Source organism: Leguminivora glycinivorella, chromosome 2, assembly GCF_023078275.1.
Source record: "Leguminivora glycinivorella isolate SPB_JAAS2020 chromosome 2, LegGlyc_1.1, whole genome shotgun sequence".
NCBI lineage: Eukaryota > Metazoa > Arthropoda > Insecta > Lepidoptera > Tortricidae > Leguminivora > Leguminivora glycinivorella.
The window spans coordinates 12,263,070-12,280,885 of record NC_062972.1 but is presented as its reverse complement, the minus strand read 5'-3'; the positions used below and the strand labels follow the sequence as shown (position 1 = coordinate 12,280,885).

General features: G+C 36.0%; 1 protein-coding gene across 1 annotated transcript; it reads left to right on the top strand.

Moving 5' to 3' along the window:
- The first annotated feature begins 39 nt into the window (after positions 1 to 39).
- LOC125242379 lies at positions 40 to 17,777 on the top strand. The gene is made up of 26 exons (XM_048151182.1): positions 40 to 352; positions 891 to 1,076; positions 1,443 to 1,566; positions 1,745 to 1,898; positions 2,129 to 2,352; positions 2,999 to 3,206; positions 3,618 to 3,814; positions 4,613 to 4,777; positions 5,307 to 5,513; positions 6,135 to 6,339; positions 7,203 to 7,392; positions 7,960 to 8,137; positions 8,592 to 8,813; positions 9,623 to 9,790; positions 10,439 to 10,537; positions 11,007 to 11,078; positions 12,815 to 12,924; positions 13,026 to 13,075; positions 13,295 to 13,493; positions 14,097 to 14,312; positions 15,150 to 15,291; positions 15,598 to 15,742; positions 16,098 to 16,276; positions 16,601 to 16,822; positions 16,928 to 17,011; positions 17,504 to 17,777. Exons 1-26 carry the CDS (start codon positions 258 to 260, stop codon positions 17,663 to 17,665), a joined length of 4,203 nt encoding a protein of 1,400 aa, XP_048007139.1. The 5' UTR covers positions 40 to 257; the 3' UTR covers positions 17,666 to 17,777.
- The last annotated feature ends 39 nt before the right edge of the window (positions 17,778 to 17,816 follow it).

The following is a 17,816-nucleotide window of genomic DNA, read 5'->3' as shown; positions in this document are numbered from 1 at the left end:
CAGAAGCCATTTGTATTATATGAGTAAAGGAATAAAGTTATGCCTTGTTTGGAGAATATCAAGTTTTTTCGAAAACTTAGAGAAAAAGTTGTTACTAAACACTATTGTTGTTAAAGTAAGTACCTAATGTTGTGGGAAAGTTTATAATAAGTATTGGCGGAAATATATTGAACGGAATAATTTTGATTAAATTGCAGGTTGTGAAATACTGTGTATATATTTGTTTGCTATGTTACTGGTGCGGTGTTATTTTATTTATGGAGTCATGTTTTGTGCCAAGATGTTCAGAAGGTTCATGGTACAGCAACGTATTAAACTGGGAGGATTTGGTACCCGAAGTTACTATAAGCAGGTGAGACCTTTTCATCATTCGAAACCGAATTTCTAGCGCTCGATTTCGTGACTGAAAAATGTGTGGAAATTCTATTTCTGAAACATGAGCGATTTAAATTGCCACTATTTTTCAATTCTTGTAGAATTGAAATGCTTAGTTGGGGCACACCACCGGACAGTGGCGATCAAATATATGAAAGAGGCGCGTTCCTAAGACAGTCTAACCTCGTGTAGGTGAACCTGTACCATGCTTGTAGGAGTGAGATATGACAGGTCGACTGTTCGCGGTTTTTGACAGGCGGTAACTATGAGGTAACCGAGAGGGGGCCACTTTCAGCGAGGAGCGGGAGTGGCCATACTGTACGATAGTACTCTTTATTACACTGTGGTTGGGGAGATACTGATATTACTGATGATTCATCGGTGATGAATGAAACGAACGAAAAAAAAACCATGAAATCGAGCGGTCGAATCGGCCCCTGTGATGAAACAATAAATACCTATATGATATTTGTATTTTCGGAGTAACTTATTTAATTAACGACCATATATTTCAGGAAAGAGTTTCCGTTAGTGACTTCTATTTACTTCGCGACAACCATGATACTGGCGGTTGGTTACGGAGACTTGGCTCCCGGAGATATGTACGACATGAGCTTCGTGGCGTTTTTCAGTCTGTATGGTGTGTTGTTGATCGGATACTGTGTTGCTGAATTTTCAGCAGTCGTTACACATTCATCCAGGTAAATCAAAATATAATGAGAACATATTAAACGACACCTGGCTATGTGTTAAACGGGTGTGTTGAGTAGCTGCACTTCAATTTACAACAAATGCAACAGTTTAAGTATACACAGTATATGTATAACATGTCCTGGCAATATAGGTTCTTACTATTCATTTACTTATTTCATATACAATTCATTCGACTTGATACTGGCAACTGTGACGTATAAAAGTATAGTTAGACAGTAGTTACTTTGAGAGAGAGAGAGAGAGAGAGAGAGAGAGAGAGAGAGAGTACTGTTAGATTGTAGTTATAAAAGTTACCTTTACCTTACCAAACCTTACATGGATTTGCCCGTTGACTCATAAACCGTTTTTAACAGGACAAAAACTGCATTTTTAGAAGTAATACTAACAATCGACAAATTTATGGAAGAAAACAAAATGCACCGATCTATTAAAGAACGAATAATGGCGTTCTATGAACTGCAATGGCACTACAACCTGGTATTTATTATTTCTACACTTATTTACTAAGTTTACTACAACGTGCAGTTTAAAATGAAGTAATACCCGTACTTAGTATTCTACTATTATTATATCATTCGAACGGCAAATGACACTAAAATTTAGGGTTCTAAATGTCCAACTAATTAATAGTTTGTAATCAATCCTCAATTTCAAGGGAGTGGAACTAACAAGTGACAATTGGTTAGAAAAGACTGTAGTCCCTGCTGAGCTACGCAAGAAAGTGCTGCATCAAGCACGATTCAAAACTCTTACGTCCATCAAATTCTTTCAAGTAAAGAATAAGGAATTTATTCATACTCTGACTGAATGTAAGTTCTAATAATCTATCCTCGTAAGTCCCAGCTTCCCTGTACAAGTACCTACCTACAAATTTTATTCAAGTTTTGAGCTCTTAGAGAATTTAAGTTTTAATAAATTTAACATTTTAAATTCTATATCGAAAAATTTGGCCTGCGTCTTAAATACGAAGCTATAGACAAATCGTTACGAGCTATTACTGGTCAAACGCGTATTTTACATATTATTGTTCACTTTTCAGCGGCAAGAGATATAATACTTCCGCCTGGAGAGATAGTTTACTACGGCGGTACAGTTTCAAGGGAGCTTTATGTTATTGAGAGTGGGTACTGCTTATTGACTTCCAAAGAGCTCAGAGAAACAAAGAAAGAACGCGTTATTGGACCTGGCAATCACCTAGGCCTCTTAGTTTTGCTTTACGGTGTGCCTGCTGTGAGCTCAGTGGTAACTCTGACGCATTGTAAGGTAACTATGTTTCCATTACTAAGCTATCTATACCTATGATATAACTACGTGGAGAATTGTTTTACAACCTAATCTGTTCAAATTACGTCATGTCCGATAATATCACCAATGATTAAGTAAACATTTAAACAAACTACATACATAAATTTATGCTAAATGGGAAAATGTGTGTCTGTCTTTCAGGCAAAACGGAGTAACGAATTGTGGTATTTTTTTAAGTTGAGTTAGTTGAAGAGATGGAGAGTGACATAGGATCAATTTTGTCTCTTTTACCCCCCCCCCCCCTCCCGCACCACTTCCCTAAAATGGGGGGTGGACGTTTGTGTGGAGCATTCCGCAATTTTAGAATATAACTCGAGCCAAGCCGCGGGCAACAGCTAGTAATATACCGGGTGCCCGGTTATTAACGGACAACCTTTTAACCACCAAGAGGGCACCTTATACTGGTCCAGAAAACCGACATTAAGGTTTTAATATTACCTAAAATTTTAAAAAGTGTGAAAATCTCGAAAACCAGGAGACTTTTACTAAACCTTAAAGTCTAAGGAGTATAAGGTGCCCTCTTGATGGTTAAAAGGTTGTCCGTTAATTACCGGGCACCCTGTATAATTGTTTTATATGACGATCATACCATTATATGTTTCAGTTAATAAGCATTGGGCATTCAGCGTATACTTCAGCCTTGAGCCTTTTCCCCGCTATGAGGGAACACGACGACCTGCTGAAACCGGATGAGCTACAGTACATAGAAGATTTAGCTGCAGCGCAATCTACTGATGACTATTTGAAACATCACATGCACACTAAAGATATAAAGATTAAGATAACAAGCATGTTTCAGAACTTTTTTGACGGTGCGTTTTTTAGTAGATCATCAAGTGTATTTTAATGGGTCAATCCGCGGTAAGAGTAACGTGAGTCACGACTTTATGGCATGTTCCATTTATTCACGATGCAAGTTCAAGTGAATCTCTAAATGAGTGTTACATTCCCGAAATATGCCTGGATTCTTTAATTTGCAGCTGTAGTTAAGATAAACACTCAATGAAATCGTGATTCGCGTTACTTTTATAAGCGATCACTGCCGCCCGATACATCAAAAGGTTTGGAGGTGCTTTGCCGGCCTTAAACGGAGCTGGTTTTAAGACCTGAACTAACAGCACTTTGCCATATTCATTTTTTTAGTTTAGTTCAATAAAACTAATGAAAACCTTGTATTTGCTATGTTATACTTATCTATCTAAAATAATATTTTACTATTTCAGAGTCTTTCATAAATGTTTACAAACATTATACCAGTCAGAAGCAGAGTTACTTCAAATCATACAAACAGTTTAATACTCTGGAATATCTTGCACCATATGTATTAATTCCTATAGTTATAAAACCGGACGGAATTTTCCTCAAAACGTGGGCTTTGCTACGTGTGGCAGCAGCATTTTTATTATGCTTAATGATACCTGTGAGTTATGTATTTACTCATATAACTTGTAAATTAGCTATCTATATTTTTATGATATAGAAGGCAAATGAGCAGATGGATCGCCTGGTGGTAAACTAAACGATAACCATTGCTTGCTCGTAGACACCTACAACACCAGAAGGGTTGTCGGTAATGTAGGTATGTTGCCGGTCTTTTAGATGGGGTCACGGTCTTTTGAAGATTTGAAGGTTGTAGGTTTTTTTTTTTTAGTATGGAGGTAGACGTTTGACCACGATCACACCTGATGGTAAAGTGATGATGCGGTCTACGATGGAGCACGCTTACCTATGAGATACCTATTTACTCTTGCTTTAAAGAGACCTGGATTGTACTCATGTGGAAACACAGACTCAGGCAGGGCATTCCACTCCTTGGCGGTTCGCAAAATAAATGTTGAAGCGAAACGCTTAGTGCGTATTTTTGGAATACTAACCGTGAAGGGATGCCGCATTGCCGATTGGACCACCAGGTCCTAAGGTGAAATGGGGATGGAGGAACATTTGTTTTAAAACTCCGGGATGTCCAGGAGACATCAGTTAATTTCAGTGTAGCTGTGCAAGCCAGGAAGTTTCTGGAGAAACGCGAAGTAGAAGACTGGAAACCATTTTAGTGTAATTGTACAGTACCTACAAGGTTATCTTTGATGTCATTATCGACGTGAGTTGGAATGTAAAAATGTCCTACTACAAGGAGTAATCGGTACGGATCGGTGAAGAAAAGTAGTTAGGCGCATTTTATTGATCTCAATCATATTTATTTAAAAGGAATACTTTTCAGATCACAGTTTCAATGGCACCAATGTTCCAGATGTTTAACATTCCAATACTAGTGTTGGAGTGTTTCTGCTACATCGACTTATACTTGATGTTTCATGTCGCTTACTACGGCTCTAAGAACCAACTGATTATTCATCCGTATTTGACTGCTAAAAACTATTTAAAGGTTACCTTCATATTTTATTGATTGCAGAAAGTTATTTAAAAAGTGCCACGCTCGTGCATTTTATTTGGTGTAGGCGTAAATTTCATAAAAAAAAATATCAACTTGTTGAACCATTATATTTAACACGCTGAGTGCGGTAGAGTATCCAGTAGTCCTTGCATGAACAATAGGCTAGTTTCCTAATAGTCAAATCAGCATCTTTTCAAAAACTGTCAAAACGATTTGCTAATATGGAATTACGATGAAATACTGAGGAGTGACGTCACGGTCAATTCATTTACTTTATATCTTTCTCTTTGACTTATTAAATAGTAATTATGTTTAAACATAACTACTGTCCTATTTTTCTTCTAATTATGTGGTGCTTTATTTCGTGCACTGCGTAAAATATTTTATTTTAAGTGTAGAAAACTAGCCTATTTTATATGAACAGTTATTGTTTACTGATGGTTTAACTACTAAATAGAGAAACAAAACAGAAAGTACTTAAAAATCGAATAATTCATTAATTACGATCTTATCATTTCAGAGGGCATTTATTATAGATTTTCTGACTTGCTGGCCATGGTACGCGCTCTGGGAAGGGTTCATGCCCAAACACAACGAAGGTCACACGATCGGCGAACATGACAAAAGTCCCCACATGTACCACTGTTTACTAAGAATGATCAATGTGTTGCAAATTTATAAACTGTACGCTGTTTTCTGGACTGAATCTATAGGCGCTTTGAAACGGGTAATATTGAACACGATATACCTCATGCGCGGATCCATGGGGGTGGGATCCATGGGGTCATGACCCCCCTTGGAGCCTAGGTTGGCCATACAAATATACCACGTGACCTCCCCCCCCTCGGGCACGAAGCTGGATCCGCGCTTAGATATACCTAGTGTTTATCAAGTTTTTATGAACGTGTTATATAACTTATCTGCCTTTCAAACTGGGTTCTGGATTAGGTAAGGTACAGCGGGACAAATCTCGACTGAGGGGCAATAGTAACTTATCCATTTCTCCCATTATTACACTATGATGTTGAGTTCTACTTGTATCCATGGAACACGCCTACCATATATAACCGGTGCCGGTGGACACTCTTTTTAATAATGCAAACATTGTAAAACATGGAAAAAAATGGACGTAACTAATTTGCCCCCAGTCGAGATTTACACAATCATTTTTTGATTTATTTATAAAAGATATCGTATATTCCGTAAAAAGCGGGTCTTCCGTATAAAACAACAAGCTACAAAAGATCCAAACACAATGAATTTTGACTCCATGAAATAATCTCCATGATACTAGTGAACGTATAGACGTTTAATTAATGTAATAATTGCCGATATTTATATTTTTCAGGCCTACGTCATGAGTGTAGTACAATTCATTCTATTAATGTTGTTCTTTTTGAACTTCTACACCTCATTAATAATAACGATGTCCTGTCGATTTGTCGTAGCATCGAATCCTCATGAATTTACAGTTATAGTCAAAAATCTGACTTTAGAAGGGCCGCTCTTAGATACCGTATTCTACCCGGAAGGAAACATGGTTTGTAAAAAAGGTAAGTCTATTTATTGTTTATAATGATTTATACTAATAGAAATAAATCCCTAGCGTTTTTCTAAATATTTCAAACATTTAACCTTTCGTCTGTGTTTGATAAGGATCCTAACCGAAGGCGTTGAACTTTAAATAATTATATCAAAGTTAATAATTATTTGACTGTTTTTTGACAGTAATAGGTCCTGGATTCGAATCCCGGTAATGGCATTTATTTGTGTGATGAGCATAGATATTTGTTCCTGAGTCATGGACGTTTTCTATGTATATAAGTATTTGTATATTATATATATCGTTGTCCGAGTACCCACAATGCAAGCCTTCTTGAGCTTACCGTGGGGCTCAGTCAATCTGTGTAAGAATGTCCTATAATATTTATTTATTTATATTTTATAGGAAAGGTTAATAGGTAATTTAGCCGTTTAATCATACTCAGAAAGCTTACAAAAGTTGCACTCAAAAATACTGTTTACCCTACTCATAGTATTGTGTTCCTGCCGGTGAGTAAGGCTGCCAGAGCTCAACGAGGGTGCGGTGTGCTGGTGACGGATGGACCTACGGAACTAATTTGTTCCGTCTATTGTCCTTCATCGGCAACCCAAACCCTCCTTAGAATTTGTACACTCATTTTTACTGTGTACTTAACACAGAAAAGGTAGTGTACAAGTTTCTAATGGGTTAGCAACGCGCACGTGACACCCCTTGAGTTGCAGGCGTCCATAGGTGATGGTGACCGCTTTCCATCAGGCGGACCGTATGCTTGTTTGCCACTGACGTGGTATAAAAAAACGTGTACAACCGTTTAAAAACAATAACACGCTATTTTTTAGTATAATAAAATAAATAAAGATTAAATAATTACAGGCTCATGGATAGATAATGCGAGAGACATCATAATCTCAGATCACATATCGCCCAAAACAGCAATTTTACTGGGCTACTACTGGACCGCTTCGACTTTCAGCGGGGCCGGGTTCGGGGACATCACGCCCCAAGACACTACCAACATGATTATGTCCATATGCATATCGATACATGGAGTTTTGTTCTTTGGGTAAGTAACTAAGACCAATCCACATAACAACTAGTTATGTATCAAAGACATATATAACTCCGTATAGACAGATAAAGTTTAAGAAAAAAACGTTCCTCAGTACCATACAGAAAGAGGTACGGAGGCCTAGATGGCGCTAATATTAATATTTGACATTTTAACACATATCGAGCTAAGAATATGGACCAAATTGTCAAAACTGAGGTTCAAAAGCTTTAAGCCTGTGTCAAGAGATGGCAGTCTGCATTACACATTATGCACTGTGATTACACATTTTATTGTACTTCGACAGTAACTCTCTATAATACTCGATCCTCTTTGTTATGTATGTACGAGTATAACCCACTCCCCTGTAATTCCCGTGTACACACATGTTTAAATGGATGGGTAAGATTTATTTTATCGACTCTCTAATTTATTTAACGCCACAACAAATTACATACGGAATAGTAGACTTAAAAATTATCTTACAAAAGCATCAGACGCTAAATTAGTTAGGACCCCAGCTGTCGCCTCAATCCGTGGCGCTGGTAATACGAATAAATATATGTGATTTGTTCATTTCAGATACGTTTACGCAAGGATTGCGTCTCTAAAAGCCATGGCTGATCAGATGGTAACAAAATTTCAAGAAAACTTAAAACAATTAGATTTTTTCCTAACTAGAGAAAAAGTACCTACGATATTAAAACAAAATGTAATGGAGCACTGGAAATATCAATGGAAAAGAACTGGCGGTTGGTCCGTAAGTAATCGAGGAAACTCTAAAATTATAGGCACACATACACTACATACAGTGATTACCTATTTTGGTTAGGTGCTTGTGCATTTGCTATCCGAAACCGATATTAGAGGGTACGACAATACTGACAATAAAATGGAATTATGGTTGTTTTGATGATGTTGATTTACCTGTTGTTATAGACTATTTAAAGTTACATTTTACAGCTAATTTTTTGTGGCATAACATGAGATCATTGCGTCAATTTACAGCAACACGGAATAACCTTATTTTTTTTTCTAATCTCTCCTAAAGTAATTTAATAAAAACTTGATACGACTAATGACATTCCAAATTAATAGGCGCATTCCATCTTAGATTCTTAGCAAGACGTTGCTAGTTAACATAAACAAACGGGGTGATGACTTTTAATTAGTTACAACACCGCATAATTATGTTTTATTATTGTTGCAAACAGCACCAAACCATCCTGGGCAAACTGCATGCCAACCTGAACGAAGACGCGGTATTATACATGTATGAAAAGACATTGCAAGAGATACCGCTCTTTGAAGGCGTTGAATATTCATTTTTTAGAGCGTTTGCGAAGAAATTGAGCGAGCTGTACTTTCAGAAGAGATACATGGTTATACGGGCCAATGAAGTGATTAGTCATATGTACATAATTTATAGAGGAAAGGTAAATTAAAAAATGTTTTACCTTGATTTAATAATGTTTCGATATTATTAAAATATGTTAAGATTAGCAAATTTCGCCCAGTTTTATAACATACTAGCTTTTGCCCGAGGCTTTTGCATCGCTCGCGTTAGAAAGAGACAAATTAAAAAAGGTTTTACCTTGATTTAATAATGTTTCGATATTATTAAAATATGTTAAGATTAGCAAATTTCGCCCAGTTTTATAACATACTAGCTTTTGCATCGCTCGCGTTAGAAAGAGACAAAAAGTAGCCTATGTCGTTCGACATCCCTTCAACTATCTCCACTTAAAAAATCACGTCAATTCGTCGCTCTGTTTTGCCGTGAAAGTCGGACAAATAAACAAACACACTTTCCCATTTATAATATTAGTATGGATTTGGTTTAAATAAATAAATACAGGGTGACATACTTTACAATACTTACTACTTATAGATTAATTAATTACATACTTGTAAATGTATATAAGTAAGTGTATGGGTAATCATGACTCTCAAGTTTCAGGCCACTCTTGGCAAAAAATAGAAAACGAAATTGTGCCATTGCAGTGACAGGTCTGTATTCATGTCACAAAATAAATGAATATCCTTAACGGGATTTGAACCACCCACCACTTGGCCAGATCTGTCGTCAACACCTACTTACTTACTTTTAAAATTAGAATAAGAATACCTACATGTAGTATAATTTTCCGCTGGTTTATAATGATTTTGATTTTGTGTATTTTAATTTTGAAATGTATTAGGTATAACTTTAATTAATGTAAAAAATGTATACGTATTGGTTTAGGTGGACATTATATCGGAATACAATGAAGTGGAGGCCTGCATGGGACCCGGCGGGATCTTCGGCAATATACGAGGAGCATCAATGTATCTTACTATGTCCAATGTTGTTGCTTCAAGAAATATTGATTTACTGCGTATTGATGGCGTTGAGTTTTATGCCCTGTTAAAGGTGAGTATAATGACATATTTTCCATTACTACTTGTAAGCAAATGTAGGCACTATTCATAATAAAAACTTTAAAAAAAAAGAGCCTATACGCTTTATGTGAAAAGAATAATGATAATAAGATTACTTTGGGGTTTTCTAGTCACTATTTAGGAAAATTTTTATTAATGCTGACTATAGGTGGGCATTTTCGCGAGAATAATCACCCTAAATATTTTTTCTAAGGTAAGTAGGTAAATTTTATATGTTTTTCCTACTCAGAATCACGAGCCCTTTCGATCTAGGACAAAAAACAAGTGACAAAAAAATGGGCCCAAATGTTATATTATTTTGCATACTTTCCACTTTGTAATGTTTGAAAAATGGTAACGAAGTAGAAAAATTTAATTTGGGACGCTTTTTTTCACCTAGTAGGATCGAAAGGGCTCGTGATTCTAAGTAGGAAAAACATTAAATTTACCTATTTTTGAAAAAAAAATTTTGAATCTTGTTTTGCGAAAATACTCAGGTACAATGCAAGATGCATCGGTTAGGTACTTTTACTCTGCATTATGCCTACTCAAGATACTCAAGATCTCTCATAATAGCTAAAATAAATCACTAGCGCTCCTTTTAACGTTACATTAAAGTTAAATTATTATTTTGTCCCAGAGTTACCCATCTGTGTTGCAAAAAGTAAGGAATTCTGTCGACAACGCGCCGAAAGATTACGTTCTGCCTTCAATGCTAACAGTAAAATCAAGCATACATGTGAGTCTAACATGCAATTTTATTATGTATTCTAATTTTATGTATAATAACTTCAATAATTTTTAGGAAAAAAAGGAAAACTTTAAGAAGTAATGAAAATTATAAATAGGTGCAGCTTGGCAAAAAATAGTAGGTAGAAATGGAACATTTACGCGGCTAGCCCTAACTGGCCAGCCACACAGCGGTTAGTAATACGAGTATGTATATGAAACCGGAGCCACAAACACTGTGCGGACTATGCGACCTGCCGCAACCTCACGCGGCTAGCCGCTTAGTGCGTACTTGCGTACTAGCCATTACTGTTCTCATACAAAAGAGATTCAATAGTTGCCACATGCAAAACGGTATATATACATTGACGGTGGCACCCCTATTCTCTTTTGCCATGCTGTAAATTACGTCTTCGTTTCAGTGTCTCAAAGAGTTGATTCGCCTTTTAAACGCTAATTCAATTTTAGTTTTATCGCAGGTTCATAGGCCGAATTCAATGCCAGATAGTTCCGACGAGGAGGACAATGACGATCTCGATGTTTATATGGAAGTAAGTTAGTCATCGTGGTAACCATCGCAGAATCTAACATTTGGACCTTTAAATTTTAATTTGGTGAATGATACATTAAGTAAATAGCTGATCGAATGTCACTGATCAAATTTAGTTATTAAAGTAGGTTTATTTAAAGCCAGTGCATTTATTGCAAGTGGCTTGTCAAAATAGTATTTTATGCAACTGGTGGTTAAAAGAGGTCAAAAAAGGTGAGTGGCGTGGGTAACAATTTGAGGCGAAGCCGAAAATTGTTAATAAAGACGCCACGAGCATTTTTTGACTCAGTTAAACACCGTTGCATACAATACTTTTTCTACGACCAAGCACTTATTTTGAAAGAAAATTATAAATCAACAAATACCTACTTTCAGTCATCTTAGTTATCTAGTGGACCGCCTACCATTTTGAATATGCAGTTTGAATGCAAACATGAAAATAAAACTGTCTATGGTATGGTTCTTTGAAGCCTGGCCACTAAGACGAATCGAGCCGAGTTGAATCGAGTTCTCATACATTTGAATGCGATTCGACGCGTCGCCAATGAACGCAGCAGAAAACGAAGGAGTCTCGACTCTGCGAATTGGTTTGTTAAGTTGGTAGCAATGTATATACTGAACTGTAACAGCTATATCGTGCTACTGCTACTAAATGTTTTCAGGGTATAGACTAGATAGACTTGTCCTGACATCTTTTATGTAGGGTTTTAAAGTTCTATGCACGACCTTGTAACTCACGAATAACAGTACGGGAGTAGAAAAATGTATATTAAAATTACGACCTTAAATTAAAACAAAAGAAATAAAAATTGTAGACACCCGATTCTGGCCTTGCCACATGCGAAAGGATAACATTGCTTTCTTGGGTTCTGACTCTATTCTCTCTTTTAATACAAGACTGGCCAGTTCTGCAGGTTTCAATACAAATGGTTTTATTTGTTTACATTAGGGCTACAAAATTAAATCTGTATGAGTTTTTATCAATAGAGGTATAGTCTAACTAAAGTAATCGATATTGTAAGTATTTAGTGGGACTTTCGTTTGACCCGTGGAACATGGCGGATCGTCCTCCGATATATTTTTTTATGTTTGCATTCTGCTGTTTAACGTATTAAGGATAAAAATATTATAATATTTGATAAAATAATAAAAATAATTGAAATTAATATTATAATTATAATTATTTATATTAATAATAAATTAAACTTTTTGATGTTTATTATGCATGCTGCATGATAGTCATAAATTCTAGTCATAGTTATAAGAAACGCTGTATGAAACTAGTTTTCTATAAGATTTTGCATGCCCTCTAGCTGGCTGAATACACTGCACTTTACATTTGTTTGATACCATCTACTTGACTGTATTCTTGCAAATAAACGATTTGATTTGATTTAAGTTTGATAGGATATTATGCAGTGAATAGCCTGCGTAAAGAGTGCATTTAATGAAGAATTCTTTTGGAGATACGAATAACCAATTCTACGGACATCACTCGGCAGTTCGTGGTCCCGGCCGCCATCATGCTTTGTACTGCTGCTCCAGCTATCCTCCAGTGCATCGCGAAGGCCTCGTTCGCAAAAAAACTATCTATACTGTTTTATATATCTCTGTAATTTACTTGACATTGGCAAAGTGCCCTGGTAGCAGAAAGCCATTATTATACGAATAAGTATTTAGTGTATGCACAATTGCACATTGTACAATACTTGTACTTATAGCTACTTGCTTTTTCAGAGCCCGAGCCCGCAGAGAAGCATAGCCGAATCGCACGGATCAAGATCTATTACATCGGCGGGGAATGTGGAATATGTATCAGCTATCCTTTTACTGTTTAAACCCCACAGGTAATGGTATATTAGCTTTTTATGCAAATTCCTAAATCTAACTAGCATCTTATTTACATTTTAAAATTCAATGAAAGTTATAAATTATTTATATTTTACAGATGGTTTCGTAGTAGCGTAATACCGGATTGCAAATGGATTCAATTCATGGGTATGGCATGTCAGTCATTTTTACATATTTTTAAATTAAAGGAAAAATGGAAAAATTTACACCTCCGGCAGGACTCGAACCTGCGACCTCTGGCCTTGCTAATAATATCGCTCGCAGACGTTTCTGCATGATAAAATTAAGTCAATTTTAGTTTTACTAGTAAGAATAAGAAGCTTTTATATAGTTTTCTTTATGATTTAAGAACCTTTTCTGTTTCAGAGTATTTCATCAGTTTCTTGTCTTACGTAGATTTCATGACCCTAGTTTATCAATTGGCATTCCAGTCAGTGCCATATTTTTACTACATATGTATTATAACAGACTTGATTTTCTTTTACAAACTGTTTTTGGACGTGCATACCGGTTACATGAACCGTTATGGAGAATATGTATTAAACCCAAAGAGAGTAAGACAACTGTAAGTTACTATTTATCCACAAGCACTCTTGTTTGTCTTTGATTTTTACAAGCTTTTATTCAACTTGCTTTGTTAGTATGTTAGTGTGCGTCAAAACGTAGAAGCTAAATTTGACCTACTTCCCGGTTTCCGATTGAACTGAAATTTTGCACACATATGTAAATCACGTGACAATGCAATATTATGATATCATGGAGCTGATCTGATGATGGAGCAGAAAGGTGGTCATAGGAACTCAGTTATGAAACGTCGTATCCCCATCAAGGGGGTCTTTAGAAACGTCTCGGAGAGCAGTAGTAGATGACTGTTGAAAGAAAGGTACAGTCGGCGATAAAAGCTTGTGCCAAAAATGAAATTTTTGCAAAATCTTATCATTAATACCCCTAAGCGTATATCGAAAGATTTTTTTAGGCTCTCTAGCCGATATTGTATTCGCAGTAATTAATAAATCCAAGTTTCTATACTAGACTAATTTCCGTCATTCGTATACGTTAACTTTTCTATTTTGACGTGCATGTACCATATAGTTAATATTTTATAAGACTATGCGGAGAAAACCAAATAGACTATAAGGCCTTATTTTAATTATACGTTTTATTTCAGGTTTTTCTCGAGAAGATTTCAAAGAAGACGCGATTTTTTGGCTAACTTGCCAATATCATACATAGTTTTTGCGCTAAAGTATCTGAATCCGGGAGTAAAAATGATTTTCTTCTCCTATCTGCGAACGCCTCAGCTCTCGAGGATTTCATATTTATTTACTAACAGAACTCACAGGAAAGTAAACATAGGCTCTGCAAACCTCTTCATTAAACTAGCGTAAGTACTTTTATTATTTTGAAATACTTAAAGGTTTTGATATTATTGAATTAATTATAGACACTGTGCCGATCAAGAAAAGGTTTCATATACTTTAATCTGACCAAAGTTTAGGCTAAAAAAATCAAGACTATTTCGATGTCAAACCTGTTCTGCTATAGGTAGGTAGGTACAGTCAATCAATTGGAACCTTCAGCCACTCTACAACCATGTCAAAATTACAAGCAGTAAGAGATTTCTTACAATCTGGTTTATAACGTCACTATGACATCGTTCTACAGCGGCCTAGGGTTCCAATTGGTTGACTGTACATTTGAACCAAACAAAAATCATACATACATACATACAATCACGCCTGTATCCCATAAAGGGGTAGGCAGAGCACATGAAACTACTAAAGCTTCAGGGCCACTCTTGGCAAATAAGGGGTTAAAAGAAAACGAAACTGTGGCATTGCAGTGACAGGTTGCCAGCCTCTCGCCTACACCACAATTTAACCCATACCCCATAGTCGCCTTCTACGACACCCACGGGAAGAAAGAGGGTGGTGAAATTCTTAACCCGTCACCACACAGGCGAAACAAAAATCAAAGACAAAAAATAAGTATTAAAGTATAAACAATTGTTGTCGTAGCAATAGTATTAGGTAAGCGACATGCTTTGATTTTGATAAGCGTTCACAAAGTAAGTGCGCGGCTAAGTTTTCAAAATTACGGAATTGTCAAACATTTCTTAGTGTTTTATAGACTGCTACTCGTAAATTCATAACCTTCCCAAAATAGGGTAAAAAAAATTTCCCTTCCCAAATCAGGGGATCATAAACTCTTTTTTTTTTAGGACGATTGGTATTTGGGCATCCATCCTTTCGCATATAAACGCATGCTTGTTCTTCAAGCTGTCATGCCTGACTCCTCTGCAATGTACTTCGTCTAACTGGATGGCTAAGCCAGAACTTAATTTGCGACCAAAATACTACCAGGTACTTTATTTTGGTCTCATGGAAAAATATAGGTGCTTTAGGTGACCTGTGTAATTTAGGTCGTGCCAAAGGTATCTGAAATAATTCAACACAATTATTAAGCACCAAGTTATTTATGACAGGCAAGTATAAATTTTATGACTACAAAAATCTAAAATACCTCAGTTCTCAGTTTCACGTCCTAACTATATAAAACACTACTGTGTCTCGTCCAAGTTAAAACATCCTGAGGTATAGCTTAAAATGTTTTTGTAAAAGTCATTTTTTTTAACAAAACACTAAATAAGCTGTTATCTACATTTTCAGAGAAATTATTTTTCATTATACATAGCAGCACTATGGTATATGATCAATTTGCTTACTATCGCCGGCACCGGAGACGTGTCTTCTAGAAACGCCTTTGAAATGGTGGAAACAATCGTTATCATTGTTGTAATTAAGTTCTGTACAGGTATGAGCAAATAACATCATCCTAGAACTAAAAATGTAAACATTTATTATTGCAATAAATATTTTTGAACATTTTGTTAAGTTGTTAAGTAACTTTTCTTTGATTCTAAGAAAAAGCCCAGCGGCAAAGCCATATGTATTAATATATTTTTCCAAACGCCTATAATTATATTAATTAGGTCCAATAACATGCAATGCCAATCATCTAATACTAATCCCTACGAGCACCCCGCACGTTTGGAAATGGCAAAAGCATAACGGATTCGTTTTGGAAATAAATAAATAAATAAATAAATCCTAAACTTTAAATATAGGTAAAGATAGCAAAGTTATAGCTATTTTGTTTAAAATTGCAGGCCTTCTAATATCCGAAATGTCAGCTATGATATCCGCTCATTCGTCATCTCGAATCGACTACGATTACGGAATAAATGAGCTTCGAGACGGTTTGCGTGACATGGATCTGAGTGACCACCAGATGAACAAAATGTGGGATTATGTTAGAGAGCTTTGGAACAGGCAGCAGGGCAAGCAGGTTTGTGGACCTTATTTATTTGAAATAATAATATAAGTAACCTTCAATAGATATGAATGTATTGTATATTGTATGTATACTGTTATACACTGTATAATACTAGCTTGTCGTAGCTTAACAGTCGTAGTTGCTTAGCCAAAATTGGATTTGGAGGAAATTAATAACTTAGCAAATCAAAATTGAGATTAAACGGCTAGACGACGGTTGTCAATATTACAATAATTGAACTGAATTTAGATTCACATTTGTTAGACACATTTATTTTGCAAGTGTATGCTTGCTTAGTGTATTTTTTTGTGTTCTAGAGGATCTTGTTGATTTCAGATGCCTGAACTCGTTTACGAGCTACCTTTTCGCCTCCGCTGCCAAGTCATGCAAGCGGTATACGGCTCGCACATCAGAGAGTCGGTTATATTCAGTAGAACCGACGCAGACTTTAGGAGAATGCTGGCTATGTGGATAAATCACTGTGTCTTCTTCCCGGGAAACTATATCGTGCAGTGTGGCGATTCCGACCAATGCATTTACTTTATTCATCGAGGAGAGGTAAGAAATTATGATAACATTATCGCCGGCAGTAAAATTAACTGATCAACGTATTTAAAAAAATTAATGAATGGTTCATTGAATTCTTATAAATACTTATTTTAGGTGGAGGTTTTGACCGTGCATCCGAATTTGACCGAGTCTATTTATGATGTTTTGGGACCTGAAGATTGTTTTGGTTTAGCCCAAGTAAGTATTATTTCCAATTATTAGTGTATTCTGAATACGTTCTTATTTATTACTAGCTTTTGCCCGCGGCTTCGATCGCATTAGAAAGGGACACAAAGTAGCCTATGTCAGTCTCCATGCCTTCAACTATCTCTGATCTTATTAAACCCTTATTCATTTTTAAATACCTATCCAAAAATATATCACACGTTGGGGTTGGAAGGAAAAAAATATCAGCCCCCACTTTACATGTAGGGGGTACCCTAATAAAACATTTTTTTCCATTTTTTATTTTTGCACTTTGTTGGCGTCATTGATATACATATTGGTAAAAATTATCCGCGGACGGACGGACGGACGGACGGACGGACGGACGGACGGACGGACAGACAGACATCACGGCAATTCTTCTCTCCGTTTTGCCGTGAAAGGCGGACAAACAAACAAACACACACTTTCCCATTTATAATATTAGTATGAAATTATGGAATTACATATGTTTTTCTGTATCAGGGTCTTTTTGTTGGCGTGTCACACCACTTCTCATTCCGCGCAAGAACCGTGGTCGACATTGTATACCTCAAGTTAGAACAATGGAAATATTTGTTAGACTTCTATCCGAAATCTGCCAAAATGGTTCAAAAGAAAGTTCAAAATGTATATTTGGCAATATGAGATATTATTAAGAATATGTATAGAGTTATTTGTAGTTTATAAATATAGATACACGTAATTTAAAAATGTTTTATTAATTATCATTACTATTAATGGAACATAAAGTATGTTTGAACTTGAAATTAAAAAAATATGTACAGCTTCATAAAAT